Genomic DNA, 16,493 nt, shown 5'->3' on the forward strand with positions numbered 1-16,493 from the left:
CAAGAAAACAAAAAGTTGGAAGAGGTATTCATCATACTAGTTAAAGATTACAAGCAAAAATTATTTGGGGTTCACTTGCACAGGCCTTGCAACCCCCCGGTTGGAAAGTGCTGATTAGAACAGATGTGGGTGGCGTCAGTGGCATTTTCTTCTTAAGGAGCGAAAGTGGGGTGTCTGTATAAATAGGTGTCTGTATAGGGGTGTTGGGTGTCTGTATAAATGACCAGGTCTCCTGGCTCCTGACCCGCAACTGCTTGCTGCATGTGTCCCTTGGGGACAGAATGTCCTTTGCACATTTTTCCAGTTTTCTTTCCAGATTCTGGCCCTTCTCCCCAGTTTTTCTCTTGATTTCAGCACAATGTGTAAGGGGCAGAATCTTCCAAGCATTCAAACCACATTTACTTCCCAGGACACAATATAAGAGGACTCGGACCTTTAGCTCACCAAATGACACACCGGGAATTACTGGTGTCATGTATTTCAATATAAAGCTGTATTCCTTCAAAATAATGCCACATGTCAGTGAATGGATAGAATGTTAATGACTTGGACATATTTCATCATACTTTAGAATATTTTATGGATTTTATAAACTTTTGCATCATTATTTTATGTTAATTGTTACTAACTTTATAGTTGCCAGCTTGTAAATTAATCCAGCACAATTTTGCATCTATTGTTTCACACCCACTAGGATAAAGTGGTAGCAGAGCCCGTGAGCCGCCTGCTGGAATCAACATTACGCAGCACTCACATGCCAAGCCGCATAGGAGCCCTACATGGAATTCTTTACATCCTTGAGTGTGACCTTCTTGATGAAACAGCAAAGCAGCTCATTCCAATCATCTCTGAATATCTGCTTTCCAATCTAAGAGGAATATCACAGTAGGTGTTTATGTAATAATGTACTGTGGTCTTCATTTAACAGAATTTCTGAGCTGTGGAACTGAAAATGCAGCACAACCTGATGTGGTTAACTTCTTCAGTCTGCTTTAATGAACATTTTAGTAAAAGTTATCAGCAAGCTTGAAACAGCGGGTGTCAGGGAAGAATTAGAGGTTTTCAGTTTATCAGAGGGAGAAAGCATTCCCCAAGGGGGGAAGGAGAGCAGTGAATCTAATAGAAGGGAGCAAGAGGAACAACAGGGAGGGACCGGTTGTTCACAGGAAAGGCCAGGGTTCAGTTCTAGCTCAGATTCGGAGGAGGGGAGATACAGGCCAGCTCTAGCCAGGAGGGTAGGAAAAAGAGCAGGAAAGCGAAGGGAAAGGCGCCTTTGCCATTTTGAGAGTGGCTGGTCACGGAGAAGCAGAGCTCAGAAGGTATCTGAAAGAAGTGACTCGGAGGAAGAATAGTTAAGAACTGTTTATAAGATTGCTTTGTTAATATGCAATAAAAAGTTATAAAAGAACAAGAAGCGTTTGTGTGGTGATCTGAAGAGGACAACGACCAGTCCTGACAGCGGGTAAAACTTTAGAAACCGTTAGCATCTTATGATACTTTGATCTTGCATGAATATGTAGCTACCAGTCACCTAGCCAGGGAAACTTCCTTTTTAACAAGAGAAAACAGTTAGTTTGATAGATATTGTATATTTAAAATTGTAAAAAATGCTACAAGAACCATAAAACAGTTATTTCTTCTAGTCACTTCTTCTGAGTCTCATTAGAAAGAATAAAAAAATTCCTTCTAGTAGCACCTTAAAGACCAACTAAGTTAGTTCTTGGTATGAGCTTTCGTGTGCATGCACACTTCTTCAGATACACTTCTGAAGAAGTGTGCATGCACACGAAAGCTCATACCAAGAACTAACTTAGTTGGTCTTTAAGGTGCTACTGGAAGGGTTTTTTTATTTTGACTATGGCAGACCAACACGGCTACCTATCTGTAACTGGAATCATTAGAAAGAGTTGTAGTTCCAGCTATGTAAGGATTATAGAACAGAGCACTTGATTTTAGCACTCTATGGGAAGACTCCAGCCCACTGATATATCAATGTTTCTCTTTTTTAACAGCTGTGTGAATGCCCACAACCAGCAGCACGTCTTGGTAATGTGTGCAGTGGCATTCTATTTAATAGAAAACTATCCTCTTGATGTAGGGCCTGAATTCTCTTCAGGAATTATACAGGTAGGTATGGCGTGTGAAAGAAATACTTTGCATTCGCTTTTATCTTGAGAAGTAAAATAGAATCGATCAATTAGCATAAATGACCGTGGCAGAATATAAGGAAATGACCTTCAAACCATAATAGTCTGCTAGTGTACTTACTGTGCATTAAGTGGTGTGAATTTAGCCTATTCTTGGAGAGCATAGCTAAGAGCTGGTGCGACCTCAGTTACCAGACTGAAAACACTTTTGGAGGTTCAATTTCACAGCCGCATGTAAGGAGATTTTGTGTCCGCTGTGGTTAAGGTTTATCAGGTAGAGCTTGGCCGTGTGTTTGTATCCTCACGTTTCTCTTGTACCTTTGCCCACTTTTGTCTGCTGCAAAATGTGACAGGTGACTCCACTGAACCTTCCGTGCACCTTCTTAAGATTCACTTCATTATAATACTGGTGAATACCAAACCACATTAGAAGCCTGCCGCTGTGTCATAGTTATTTTCCACCATCCTGTGAATGAGCTGTTTGGGAATAAGGGGAAATGTCGAGCAAGTTGGATAGTTTCCTTCAGTCTGAGAAAAGGCCCTCTTTGGGGGTATAATAATAATAATAATTTATTATTTGTACCCCACCCATCTGGCTGGGTTTCCCCAGCCACTCTGGGCGGCTTCCAAAAATACAGTAAAATATCACAGATTAAAAACTTCCCTGAACAGGGCTGCCTTAAGATGTCTTTTAAATGTCAGGTAGTTATTTATCGCTTTGACATCTAATGGGAGGGCGTTCCACAGGGCGGGCGCTACTACCGAGAAGGTCCTCTACCTGGTTCCCTGTAGCTTTGCTTCTCGCAATGAGGGAACCGCCAGAAGGCCCTCGGCGCTGGATCTCAGCGTCCGGGCAGAATGATGGGGGAGGAGACGCTCCTTCAGGTATACTGGACCAAGGCCGTTTAGGGCTTTAAAGGTCAGCACCAGCACTTTGAATTGTGCTCGGAAACGTACTGGGAGCCAATGTAGGTCTTTCAAGACCGGTGTTATGTGGTCTCGGCGGCTGCCCCCAGTCACCAGTCTAGCTGCCGCATTCTGGATTAATTGCAGTTGTATCTGTAAAAATGCTTGTGAGAGATGGGAGCCCAGTGTGGTGCTAGACTTCACTGCTTCATAGTGGTAATAAATGGTGCTTTAATCTTGGATGTATGTGTCTTTGTCATAATGAATTTGCTGTTGCTGAGCTCTGTTGTGCTTTAAATTGAGTTTCACATATTGGCCTTATTGTTGTGATTCCACACCTGCCTATGGATATTTAAATTTATTTCCTGTTTGTTTCAGATGTGTGGAGTGATGTTGTCTGGAAGTGAAGAATTGACACCATCCATTATTTATCACTGTGTCTTGAGAGGGTTAGAACGGCTCCTCCTTTCAGAACAACTCTCAAGGCTGGATTGTGAATCATTAGTTAAACTAAGTGTAGACAGAGTGAATGTGCACAGCCCACACAGAGCCATGGCAGCATTGGGGTTAATGCTGACATGCATGTATACAGGTATGGATCTCTTCACGTGTTTTCAGTGCTGAAAAGGCACACCTCATAAAATAACACTTCCCAGAAACTGTTTTCATAGCACATACATTTACTCTTTTTTCATATTCTCAGTAATTTGTAGCCCTCTGGAGTTAAGATTATCAAGGTAATCCTGGCCCAACAGTGAAATAAATGCTAGATTACTTCTGTTGCCTCCCACTTTCTAATTATTACCCCATGATGTGTAGGTAAAGTGGGCCAGTGAGAGATGGTTTCAAAAAGATGGTACTTTCTATAACCTGCTAGCAGATTCTTCCTTGGACATCATCTAAGACAGGGGTCAGCAAACTTTTTCTGCAGGGGGCCAGTCCACTGTTCCTCAGACCTTGTGGGGGGCCGGACTATATTTTGGGGGAAAAATAGATACCCCCCATTACTCTCCCCTCCCTTCTCCACAGCACCAGATGAGCCCCAGTGGCTGCTTACCTGTGCCTTGCGAGTGGCAGGGGCTGGCAGCAGCGGAGGGACGATAACTGGTGCGAAAGGGCTGGCTCTGGAGAGGGGCTGCTTAAAATGGCGCTCAGCCAACGGTGGCTCAACAAAGCCCAGCCCCCTTCCTCCTCTAGGCAGGGCGGGGAGAAGCCAGGAGGAGGGAGAGAGGAGACGGATTTGGCCCCCGGGCCTTAGTTTGCCGGCCCATGATCTAAGATCCAAGGCAATGATAGAGAACTCAGCGGCCAGAAGAATAATTTGGCTGAGGAACTAGGACATAGATCTGGGCCAGACTGGCAAGTTTCCCTTTTGCAAGAACTGAAGTATTTGGTGAGCTAGTTGAGGCAGTCGTCACCGAAACTGGACACACGCACATATACACCCATGTTGCTGACAGCCAAAAAAGGGACAAGTGGGGGGGGGGGGGAAACAAGCCTCTTTATCAACAAGCACATACCTTTGGAGTATTCAAGCCTCGATGAAACTGCATCTTCAAGTCATTGGGCAAGAAATCTAACCAATCTTCCACTTGTTTCTCAACTTCTAATTACATGCAAGGAAAGAGCGTACCTCCACATAAGACCAACCATTTGGTCACAAACTGGTCACAAACAGCAGTGGGCCAGTGTGTCCAGAGGACAGTGTCTGGAATTTACCCTCTGGAATTTGCCTAATAATAATAATAATAATAATAATAATAATAATAATTTATTTCTACCCCACCCATCTGGCTGGGTTTCCTCAGCCACTCTGGGTGGCTTTCAACAGAACATTAAAAACAGAACAAACATTAAAAACGTCTCTAAACAGGACTGCCTTCAGATATATAATAATAATAATAATAATAATTTATTATTTATACCCCGCCCATCTGGCTGGGCCTCCCCAGCCACTCTGGGCGGCTTCCATAAAAACCAAAAATACAATAAAATATCACACGTTAAAAACTTCCCTGAACAGGGCTGCCTTAAGATGTCTCCTGAATGTCAGGTAGTTGTTTATTTCCTTGACATCTGATGGGAGGGTGTTCCACAGGGCAGGCGCCACTACCGAGAAGGCCCTCTGCCTGGTTCCTTGTAGCATCGCCTTGTTTGAGGGGTTTAGTGAAACATCAAGCCTTCAGCAGGACAATTCAACACCTAGTCTCAATCCCAAGCTGTTATCTCCAGGATGTATTTGGGTTCCCCATTCCCACCCCCTTTGGTGCTTTTTACAACATAGCACAGGGAACACCTACCCAAGGACCTCTTGAATATGTCTAAGATTGTGGCCCAAGTCCAAAGTGGGTAGCTTGTCTGCTGGGTATGTTGAAGACAAGAGTTTGTGGCTTGCATACCCACTGTGGCATAAATAAGCCTTCTAGAAGTGAAGAAGAAGAAGAGGAGTTTGGATTTGATATCCTGCCTTTCACTCCCTTTAAGGAGTCTCAAAGCATCTAACATTCTCCTTTCCCTTCCTCCCCCACAACAAACACTCTGTGAGGTGAGTGGGGCTGAGAGACTTCAGAGAAGTGTGACTGGCCCAAGGTCACCCAGCAGCTGCATGTGGAGGAGTGGGGAATCGAACCCGGTTCCCCAGATTACGAGACTACCGCTCTTAACCACTACACCACACTGGCTCTCCACACTGGCTCAGAACAGTGAAGCTGTTCTGGGATGCCAGAAAGCACATTCAAATAGAGTGCTGCCCTCTTCCTTAGAGAACTTGTCTTAATATCAGGGCACTTCAGCAATTATGGTGGGCTCCCTTCCTGGCTATTTGGTCAGGCCAGGCAGGAGGTTATATAATGAATGGTGGTTCCCGATTCAGCATTCAAACTCTGGTAATCCTGAGTTGGCTGGGGCCAAACTCATGGCATTTGAAGCACTTAGCCAATGGATGTCAGTCCCTCATTCTGGTGCCTGTATTACTTTAACTACCTTTATTTAAATTATCCGGTTCCCTTGTACTGTATATTAAAACTGTGTTTTCTTGGTATTCTGCCTTTAGGAAAAGAGAAGATAAGTCCAGGGCGAGTTGCAGATCAAAACCAAGCAGACAGCGAGTCTGTCATTGTGGCTATGGAGCGAGTTTCTGTTCTTTTTGACAGGTAGGAAATGGTTGTTTTAAAGAAAATGTAATTGGCAGGGATTGTATTTATAGGTATGTCACATATGCCCCACAAACACTTTCACAGCAGGTTAGGAGGATAGATTTTTAAGAATCGTCAGGGGAGGTGGGTTTTATCTTGAAAGATGAAGTGTCCAAAAGATTCCCCCCCCCCCCCACACACACACACACTGCCTGCCTTTGTGAAAAGAAGAAAAAGTGGCAACCTTTTGGCCGATCCCAGTAGCCCAGCCATCTTTCTGGAACAAAATGTCCTGGTGAAGCATGCAAGTAAATTCCATTTCCAGGAATATGAATCTAATGTAAATTCAATGCAGAGATTTTGGATGTGTGCACATATATCAAGTTAATCCCTTTGTTATCTGAAACTAAGTCTCTCAAGATTGATTTAATTGCTGAAAATCCTACACCTAGTCAATACTCAATGTGTCAGCAGTGGAACAGCCACATATATTTTTATTAGAAATAATCAAGCATGTATTTTATGATCCTATAAACAGTGATTGGTAATGCTTTCATAATGAATTGATCGCAAAATGTAGTCGTAGGTTTTCCAGACCACTTTCTTTCCCCTACATCAGCAGAATAATACACATTTGGAGAAAGTGCAATATTTTCATTTTTAGAGCCCGTAAGTCGTTTATAGAAGCCTGTCACAGCTGAAAAACAAAGCGGCTGAAAAGACAATCGTCTGTTTATCAAGTGGTTACAATGTGATGGACACACATCCACGTAGGCAGCTGGTTGTCTCTAACTTTGTGCCCTGTGAGAAAGCAGAAGAGAAGATGCTCCGGCTGGAAAACGTGCCCTCATTAGCTCCCGAAGGAACCAGCAGTGGCCTGAGAGCTCTCTGCCATTCCACATTCTCCAGGATCTACATTACCTAGAGAAGTCCTACTGCTTTTTAGAATACTTCAAAAAACTCATATTCTGTTGCTAAAAGTGCTGACTGAGAAGCTCATTTGCTCTAGATGAGCAGCCTGAGAGTTCCAAAATAGCTGTGATGGTTCATTAAAAAGAAGTTGTGTTATGAACCCTTCAGCTTAAGAGGTCTTATAGGAGCTCACCCTGATTGCACTAAAGAATTTATCAGCACTGGATGGAGCAGGGAAGCCCTTTCTGTTGTGGTCACTGACTGGGATGAATATACCTTGTTACATGAAGCTGAATAATTGAGAAATATGATAGTTGTTTGTTATTACATGTGTTTGTTTTTTAGGGTTAGAAAAGGATTTCCCTTTGAAGCCAGAGTCGTAACTCGGATTCTCCCTCAGTTTCTTGACGACTTTTTCCCCCCACAAGATGTGATGAATAAAGTCATAGGAGAATTTCTTTCTAACCAGCAGCCATATCCACAATTTATGGCAACTGTAGTATATAAGGTAAGATCCCCCCCCCATGTCTCCCCTGACCTCTTTTCTTTGCTCACTTCTAACGCTTTGTTGGTTTTCCTCTTTTCCCTTTTGCTTAGACATTTTCACTAGCTCAGTTGCTGTAGACTACTAGGGTGAAACAAAAAAAATTGTCTGCAAAGTATGTGGCAAATTATTCACAGCAAGCAAGCAAGCAAGGACAGTCTCTGAGGATCAAGGCTTTAACCCTCTTTTGCTCCTAAAAAGCATTTGATAATCTTATATTGGGGGGGAGGCACAAATAAGACCCTGTTTAAGTAATAGTTCTTAAATGTATTTGATACTGATTCTAATTTAATGTTCAAATCAAATTGAGTAGCCCATCATGTTAATGTTTAGTCTGTACTGCTTTATTTTTTGTGTTTTTATATTGCTGTACACCACCCTGATATTTTATGAGAGGGTAGTATATATATACTTTTATAAACAAATAAAATCATGTAAGAAAGGTACAAAATTGTATTTTAGAGTCAACAGCAGTCTAACTCCACACAAACGGTATTTGAGATCTGTAGTGGTGTTTCCTATGGGGTCTCAGACCCCTAATAGCACATTCATGCATCTCTTCCACAGCTCAGAATCCTTTCTATGTATGAAAAGAATGGAATAATTAAAGCAACGGTGGCAAATTACAGGAGCCATAGAGGTGTAGCTGTGCTGATTGCTGGCCACACTCGCTCTGCTGATAGAAGTTGGAATCCATCAGCATTTGGGCATGCAGTCTTTCATTCTCCCCTCTCTCCCCTAACACATATATTTACCGTATTTTCCGCTCTATAAGACGCACTTTTTCCCTCCTAAAAAGTAAGGGGAAATGTGTGTGCCTCTTATGGAGCGAATGCAGGCTGCGCAGCTATCCCAAAAGCCAGAACAGCAAGAGGGATTGCTGCTTTCACTGCGCAGCAATTCCTCTTGCTGTTCTGGCTTCTGGGATTCAGAATATTTTTTTTCTTGTTTTCTTCCTCCAAAAACTAGGTGGGTCTTATGGCCTGGTGTGTCTTTTGGAGCGAAAAATACGGTACATTGGGATTGTCCTGTTAGTGAGATTTTTTTTTTAAATAGTCATTGTGGGGAAAGTGTTGAAATACCAAAAACAAATTATTTATTTACTGCAAGAGTACATGACATATGATGTGGCACTTCTTAGGAAAAAATAGGTTTATGTTGCTTTTAATACAACATTAGAAAGATTAATTAAAGAAACAAGTTACCGTACTGCTCATGTGTCAATTCCCCCCCCCCCACACACACTTAATCAGGGTTTGGGTCGTCAGCAGAGAGTGAGGCCACATTGCTGACCTGGCTTCCCAGTGCTGTGCATCACTGGAGGTGCAACAGGGCCCTGGATTGTTCACCTCCATGACTAGCAAAAGAAGAAGAAATCAAGCAGGTTTTTTAAGCATACACAACCATGGTAGTTGTGGAGCTTGTGAAGGCTTTTTATTTTCCAGAGCCTTCTAGATTTGTTAGCTTTAAGTCTGTTTTGTGCTAGTATTCTGTCTGCTAATTAATGTACTTGTTCCTTATGTAGTTTGTTTTATAATTTATGGATCATTAATCTGAAAATTGACATTGAATCGAATAACAGGATTAAGAGCATAAACACAAAGCCAGCCCTGCAGTTATATATAACTGGGTACGGTATATCTTTGTGTTTGTTGCAGAAGAATCTTTCGAAACATTTTCTTTCGCATATGATCTATCTGTTTTAACTTTTGCAGGTATTTCAAACTTTGCATACCACTGGCCAGTCCTCCATGGTCCGTGACTGGGTGATGCTGTCACTTTCCAACTTCACGCAGAGAACACCGGTCGCCATGGCAATGTGGAGTCTCTCTTGCTTTTTTGTCAGTGCTTCCACCAGCCAGTGGATTTCAGCAATGTATCCTAAACAGATTATTTTTCTATAGGCCTCATTTTAAAGCCTAAAGAAAGATTTCCGTTTTTCAGTGGTGCTGGGATGGGGCAGTCTTCACTTTGGAAAAGTACTTCCTCTTGATGGCAGGCAGGGTGAGCTTTCAAAGAATCGCAGAGTTGTACAGCTGGAAGGGACCTCAAGGGTCATCTAGTCCAGCCCCCCTGCAGTGCAGGAATATTTTTGCCCAACATGGGACTCGTAGCCCATGACCCTGAGATTAAGAGTCTCATGCCCTACTGACTGAACACCAGCGGGAGTGGGGGTTTGCCCTGGTTTCCAGAATAGTGAACCATTAGCAGTTAAAAGGATTTCTGCAGAACTCATCTCCAGCTCGTAAATTCTCTTTTTTTATCTCCATGTTCTGATCTGTCCTTTTCATAAGAAGTTGCACTTAACTTAAATCAACCACCGCTTTCAGTGCAGGACTCTGACGTTTGACTTCTAGATGCTCTGCAGTATTCACAAAGCCCACATCCACACTATATATGTAAATTTTAAAGCTCATTTAAAGCACATTGCTTCCCCCAAAGAATCCTGGGAGCTGTAGTTTAATACTTACAATTCTCAGGACCCTTAGCAAACTACGGTACCCAGGATTCTTTGGGGAAAGTCATGTGCTTTTGATGTATAGTGTGGATGTGACCGAAGTTATTTACCACCCCACCCCAAATCTAGATGAAACCCCCATCAGTTCACCTGGTCTCCATCAGGGATTCAGTGATGTCTCATCCACAATATTTTGTCTCTGGAGCCACAGATTCTGTCAGAAGAGCAGCAAGTGATCATTTGGAATCTGATGGGTGAAGAACTCAATGACAAACGCTCCCATTGCCTTTTTTAAAGGTTTTTCTTGGGTTTATCAGCAGGACGCAGTGGTAAAATCAATACCAAAAAAAATGGTGGCTATGACTGAATGTCGCAGTAAGTCATGGTCTATTGTGGCAGGACTTACCATAGCCTATAAGCTTCTCTCAGTTTCATGCCGCCTTCTCCGCTGGTATGGTTGCAAGGAAGAGTGCAGAAGGTTTTGTGGTTGCAGAAGCTTGTGTGGTTCACACATGACGAACGGTGTGGCAAAGTATGGCTAACGTTCACTATGGTTTCTTTGTAACAAGCCAACTTCAAATGGCGTCTTATAAAGGTGACTTGCTTCAACCAAGCCATAGCTGTGGTTCACCACAGTTTAAGGCATAGCTGGGGGAAGCAGCTTCCAGACCAGATACAACTTGCTGCTCGCTTTCACCTGGCCTGTGGCACATGCTCCCTCTCCCCACTTGACCTTTGCCGCAAAAAATGGTGGATAGGGGAGTAAGTGTTGGGTGCCTTTGAAAACATGGAGCTTACAGCCAGACTTATCCACACGGTCAAATCTGTCCTGGGTGCCTGGGCCGGCCTTTTGCCCCAAGGACAGAAGCTTTTGAAAGTGCAGACTTAGCTGACACGCTTTCAAAGCTTCCCAAGGGAAGAGCCGTCAGGGTTTGTTCTGGTCTCAGTAACCTCAAAGCAAGAAACCACACAGTACTTCACCAAACTTGATTTTAGCCAACAGATACGTTTTATCAGCATGTTGAATAACATTTAACACTGTCATACTGAGGCTTGATTCTGTTCCATCAGTTCTGCGGAATTTTAATACAGAATACTAAGGCGGGATATCTTTATCCTCACAGTCTACTGGGTGAATATATATTTTTTGGGGCCATACATGTTTCTGTAAAAGAAAGCTGCTGTATGAAGCAGTTGAGATATGAACCAAAATAGGAGATTTCCTGAAAGCCACTATATTAATAATAATAATAATTTATTATTTGTACCCCGCCCATCTGGCTGGGTCTCCCCAGCCACTCTGGGCAGCTTACAACAAAGATTAAAAATACATTAAAATGTCATACATTAAAAACTTCCCTGAACAGGGCTGCCTTCAGATGTCTTCTAAATGTCAGGTAGTTGTTTATCTCTTTGACATCTGAGGGGAGGGCATTCCACAGGGAGGGTGCCACTACCGAGAAGGCCCTCTGCCTGGTTCCCTGTAGCTTTGCTTCTCGCAGTGAGGGAACTGCCAGAAGGCCCTTGGCGCTGGACCTCAGCGTCCGGGCAGAACGATGGGGGTGGAGACGCTCCTTCAGGTATACTGGGCCAAGGCCGTTAATAATAATAATAATAATAATAATAATAATAATAATAATAATAATAATAATAATTTATTATTTATACCCCGCCCATCTGGCTGGGCCTCCCCAGCCACTCTGGGCAGCTTCCATAGAAACCAAAAATACAGTAAAATATCACACGTTAAAAACTTCCCTGAACAGGGGTCCCTTAAGATGTCTTCTGAATGTCAGGTAGTTGTTTATCGCTTTGACATCTGCTGGAAGGGCGTTCCACAGGGCGGGCGCCACTACTGAGAAGGCCCTCTGTCTGGTTCCCTGTAGCCTCACTTCTTGCAATGAGGGAACCGCCAGAAGGCCCTCGGTGCTGGACCTCAGCGTCCGGGCAGAATGATGGGGGTGGAGACGCTCCTTCAGGTATACTGGACCGAGGCCGTTTAGGGATTTAAAGGTCAGCACCAACACTTTGAATTGTGCTTGGAAATGTACTGGGAGCCAATGTAGGTCTTTCAAGACTGGTGTTATATGGTCTCGGCGGCTGCCCCCAGTCACCAGTCTAGCTGCCACATTCTGGATTAGTTGTAGTTTCTGAGTCACCTTCAAAGGTAGCCCCACGTAGAGTGCATTGCAGTAGTCCAAGCGGGAGATAACCAGAGCATGCACCACTCTGGCGAGACAGTCCGCAGGCAGATAGGGTCTCAGCCTACGTACCAGATGGAGCTGGTAAACAGCTGCCCTGGACACAGATTTGACCTGTGCCTCCATGGACAGCTGTGAGTCCAAAATGACTCCCAGGCTGCGCACCTGGTCCTTCAGGGGCACAGTTACCCCATTCAGGACCAGGGAATCCTCCACACCTGCCCGCCTCCTGTCCCCCAAAAACAGTACTTCTGTCTTGTCAGGATTCAACCTCAATCTGTTAGCCGCCATCCATCCTCCAACCGCCTCCAGACACTCACGCAGGACCTTCACCGCCTTCACTGGTTCTGATTTAAAAGAGAGGTAGAGCTGGGTATCATCCGCATACTGATGAACAAACACCCAGCCCAAACCTCCTGATGATCTCTCCCAGCGGCTGCATGTAAATGTTGAAAAGCATGGGGGAGAGGACAGAACCCTGAGGCACCCCACAAGTGAGAGCCCAGGGGTCTGAACACTCATCCCCCACCACCACTTTCTGAACACGGCCCAGGAGGAAGGAGTGGAACCACTGTATAACAGTGCCCCCAGCTCCCAGCCCCTCAAGACGGTCCAGAAGGATGCTATGGTCGATGGTATCAAACGCCGCTGAGAGATCCAGGGCTATAAAGGTCAACACCAACACATTGAATTGTGCTTGGAAACGTACTGGGAGCCAATGTAGATCTTTCAAGACTGGTGTTATGTGGTCTTGGCGGCTGCTCCCAGTCACCAGTCTAGCTGCCTCATTCTGGATTAGTTGTAGTTTCCGGGTCACCTGCAAAGGTAGCCCCATGTAGAGCGCATTGCAGTAGTCCAAGCGGGAGATAATTAGAGCATGCACCACTCTGGCAAGACAGTCTGCGAGCAGGTAGGTGTCAGCCTGCGTACTAGATGGAACTGGTAAACAGCTGCCCTGGATACAGAATTGACCTGTGCCTCCATGGACAGCTGTGAGTCCAAAATGACTCCCAGGCTGCGCACCTGGTCCTTCAGGGGCACAGTTACCCCATTCAGGACCAGGGAGTCCTCCACACCAGCCTGCCCCCTGTCCCCCAAGAACAGTACTTCTGTCTTGACAGGATTCAACCTCAATCCATTAGCCACCATCCATCCTCCAACCGCCTCCAGGCACTCACACAGGACCGTCACCGCCTTCACTGGTTCTGATTTGAAAGAGAGGTAGAGCTGGGTATCATCTGCATATTAGGTTTCTTTATGCTGATGTGTAGAGTAAAGTTTACTTTTGAATCCTTTTTCCAATGGGGAGTGATGTGGTTAAAACTCAGAATGCTTTATATGATGCTTTTGGTTATATCCTTGACTGTTTTGAAAGTCTTCCACATATTATCAGCAGAATGGGAAAATCAGAGCAAGTGGACATTAACCTCTTCTGCTTGGTGGCCATAGACTTTTACAGACATCAGATAGATGAAGAATTGGATCGCAGAGCCTTTCAGTCTGTATTTGAGGTGGTGGCATCGCCAGGTAACCCCTATCAACGCCTTCTAACTTGTTTGCAAAATGTCCACAAGATAGCAGCATGCTGAATCGGGGACAGTGGTGGTATGAAGAAATGGAATATTGAAACCTGATGGGTTGATTGACATATGAGGACAATTGAACATTTACAAATGTTCAGGTCCCATCTTGGGTTTCGGTTTTGTAAGTTTATATTTTTCCATCTTCCTTTGCATAAAGCTGAACTACAGAAACGACATTAAACTGGACATGGTACTTACCAGGGTCGTGCTAAAAGAATGTCTGGTCACATTTGCTGCAAAGTTTGGGATAAACTTTGGCATTACTGTGTAAGATAACGGACAAGTACTGAACGCCAAGCAACTTGTTAACGTCAACATAAGTCACCTTATTGTTGCTAATAGTGAACCTGATTAATAACATCCTGTCCCACAAGGCAAGCTACAGGCATTTTAAAACCAAAATGCTTTAGGGTTTTTTTTGTAGTTGTATGTATTCATTTGTGGCATAATACTGACCAGAGGCTTTTTTCCCTTAATATGTCTTGTAAAAAGAAAAAAAGAAAGAAAAAGTTTATACCCAGCATGTAATACTGTGTTTGGATGCTCTCTGACCTTATTGTCGTGTTCTGGGGGGGTGGGAGGGGAGAAGAGTAGACATATATAACCATACTTCCTTTTTTACCTCAGGATTTAAAAGTTCAAATGATATATTGGTTAAAAAAAAACTTCTATAAATATTTCTGTATCATGTATAGGATGTAAAGATGTAAAATGGTGCAGCACGGGAAAAGCACTTGCAGTTTGAAATTAATAATAGCCACTCTAGCTGAGTATCTTGACACCATCCCTCAGTTTCCTATTAGATGTTCTTACAAACAAACACAGACATATATATATTTGAAAATCACTTTGATGTACAAGTCATCTTTAAAGCCCTATATTATGTCTCTTGTATGTCACTATTTGAAAAACTGGAATATATATATATTAGTTTAAATTGGTTATAAATATCATTAATTTTCTGCAGATGCTTTTGGTTTACTTTGAACCAATGAATGGGGGAAATAAATTAGCCACTCCTTCTTTAGAGCAAAATATTTTTAGGAAAGCAAATTTTTTTCCTGGTAAGCAGCAAATCATCAGACGTTTTTAGATAAGTCTTTTGATTGGGAAAAAAAATGCAGTCCATGTACTCTGTATGCAGAATAAGAATGAGGTCTAACTATGATTTCTCTGGAGCTGGTTCAAATATTTGATAAATATGCAAGCATTATTCTATGGCTCAGCACTTTGCCGGTACAGATGTATAGCATAAATAGTAATTCATCTTAAAATTCCCCATAAATAGTATTTCTAGGGAAAGAACATTGACTTCACATATGGAAATACAGGGTGGGGAAAGTTCAATATTTTGATTTTCTATTATGCTGTATTTTTATTCATCTCAACATTTTCACCAACAAAACAATAGTTTTATCAGGAGGAATGTGGACTGTGCTTTTGTGTATATAATATATGTAAAATTATACATGTGACTGCATTTGATGTATACATGTGTATATTTGTATTTATTAAACTGATGGATTTAAACTGTTTCCTGTTCTTAAACATCTTAAAGCATTATTGCATCTGAACATAATTTGATTAAAAAGCAATTTATCCACATGTTGTTTTTTCTTGTTTTCATTTTGGCAAAAACAATTAACAATAAAAAGACTTCTCTCCCCAGCAGAGTTGATTCTAGTGAGTACTTCTGTTAGGCTACTGTTTTAGAAAAAATTCTACACATTTATAATTGCCAATACAGAGTTTAATGGCCCATATTCTGTAAAATGTGTGTGTGTGTGTGTGTGTGTGTGTGTGTGTGTGTGTGTGTCCGTCCGAAAATATATGTTGATAAGATGTGGGTGAGACTGTTCATTCAAGAACAGAAGAATGCACTCAAGATGCTTCTATAAGCTATGAAGTATTTACCGTATTTTTCGCTCCATAGGACACACCGGATCATAGGGCACACCTAGTTTTTTGGGGGGGGGAGAAATAAAGAAAAAAAATGTATTTCCCCCCCGCCAGCCCCAAAGAGCAAAGAAGCCAAGACAGCTAGCGGGATCCATCCCGCTGGCTGTCTTGGCTTCCTCTTTAGCCGGGCACAACCTCTCCAGCCAGGAGAGGCTGTGCGCAGCTTTGGCAGAAGCCAAGACAGAGCAGGATGGATCCCGCTAGCTGTCTTGGCTTCGTTTTTAGCCGCGGGGCTGGGGTGGGGGAAGCCCGAGCTTCCCCTGTCCCCAGCCCCCAGCACGGGTCTGGGAGCGATGGCGAGGTTGCGCACAACCTCGCCTTCACTCCCGGAGCTTGCTGCTACCCGCAAGCCTTCAGAGCCCTGCGGGAACCCCTGCCGGGCTCCGAAGGCTTGCGGATAGCTTCCTGAAGCCTGGAGAGCGAGAGGGGTCGTTGCGCACCGACCCCTCTCGCTCTCCAGGCTTCAGCGAAAGCCTGTGTTCTCTCCATAGGACACACACACATTTCCTCTTCATTTTTGGAGGGGGAAAAGTGCGTCCTGTAGAGCGAAAAATACGGTAATTCACCTGTTCTAGATGGATACATAAACAATGTCTGTTTAAAAACCATGTGATGATAACTTTGCCTCCTCCCTACTTATGAAATTCTC

General features: G+C 43.4%; 1 protein-coding gene across 2 annotated transcripts in view; it reads left to right on the plus strand.

Annotated features, from left to right (window-relative positions):
• HTT (huntingtin) overlaps positions 1-15,488 on the plus strand; it is a 110,726-nt gene extending 95,238 nt beyond the window's left edge. For both annotated transcript variants that reach the window (XM_083460660.1, XM_083460659.1), the window contains 7 exons: positions 695-885; positions 2,013-2,127; positions 3,432-3,645; positions 6,106-6,205; positions 7,445-7,607; positions 9,359-9,519; positions 13,678-15,488. In XM_083460660.1, the coding sequence (XP_083316786.1) occupies positions 695-885; positions 2,013-2,127; positions 3,432-3,645; positions 6,106-6,205; positions 7,445-7,607; positions 9,359-9,519; positions 13,678-13,891 (1,158 nt within the window). In that variant the 3' untranslated portion in view covers positions 13,892-15,488. The remainder of the gene's footprint in view (positions 1-694; positions 886-2,012; positions 2,128-3,431; positions 3,646-6,105; positions 6,206-7,444; positions 7,608-9,358; positions 9,520-13,677) is intronic.
• The last annotated feature ends 1,005 nt before the right edge of the window (positions 15,489-16,493 follow it).

The sequence above is a fragment of the Podarcis liolepis genome (assembly GCF_965112155.1).
Source record: "Podarcis liolepis genome assembly, chromosome: 9".
NCBI lineage: Eukaryota > Metazoa > Chordata > Lepidosauria > Squamata > Lacertidae > Podarcis > Podarcis liolepis.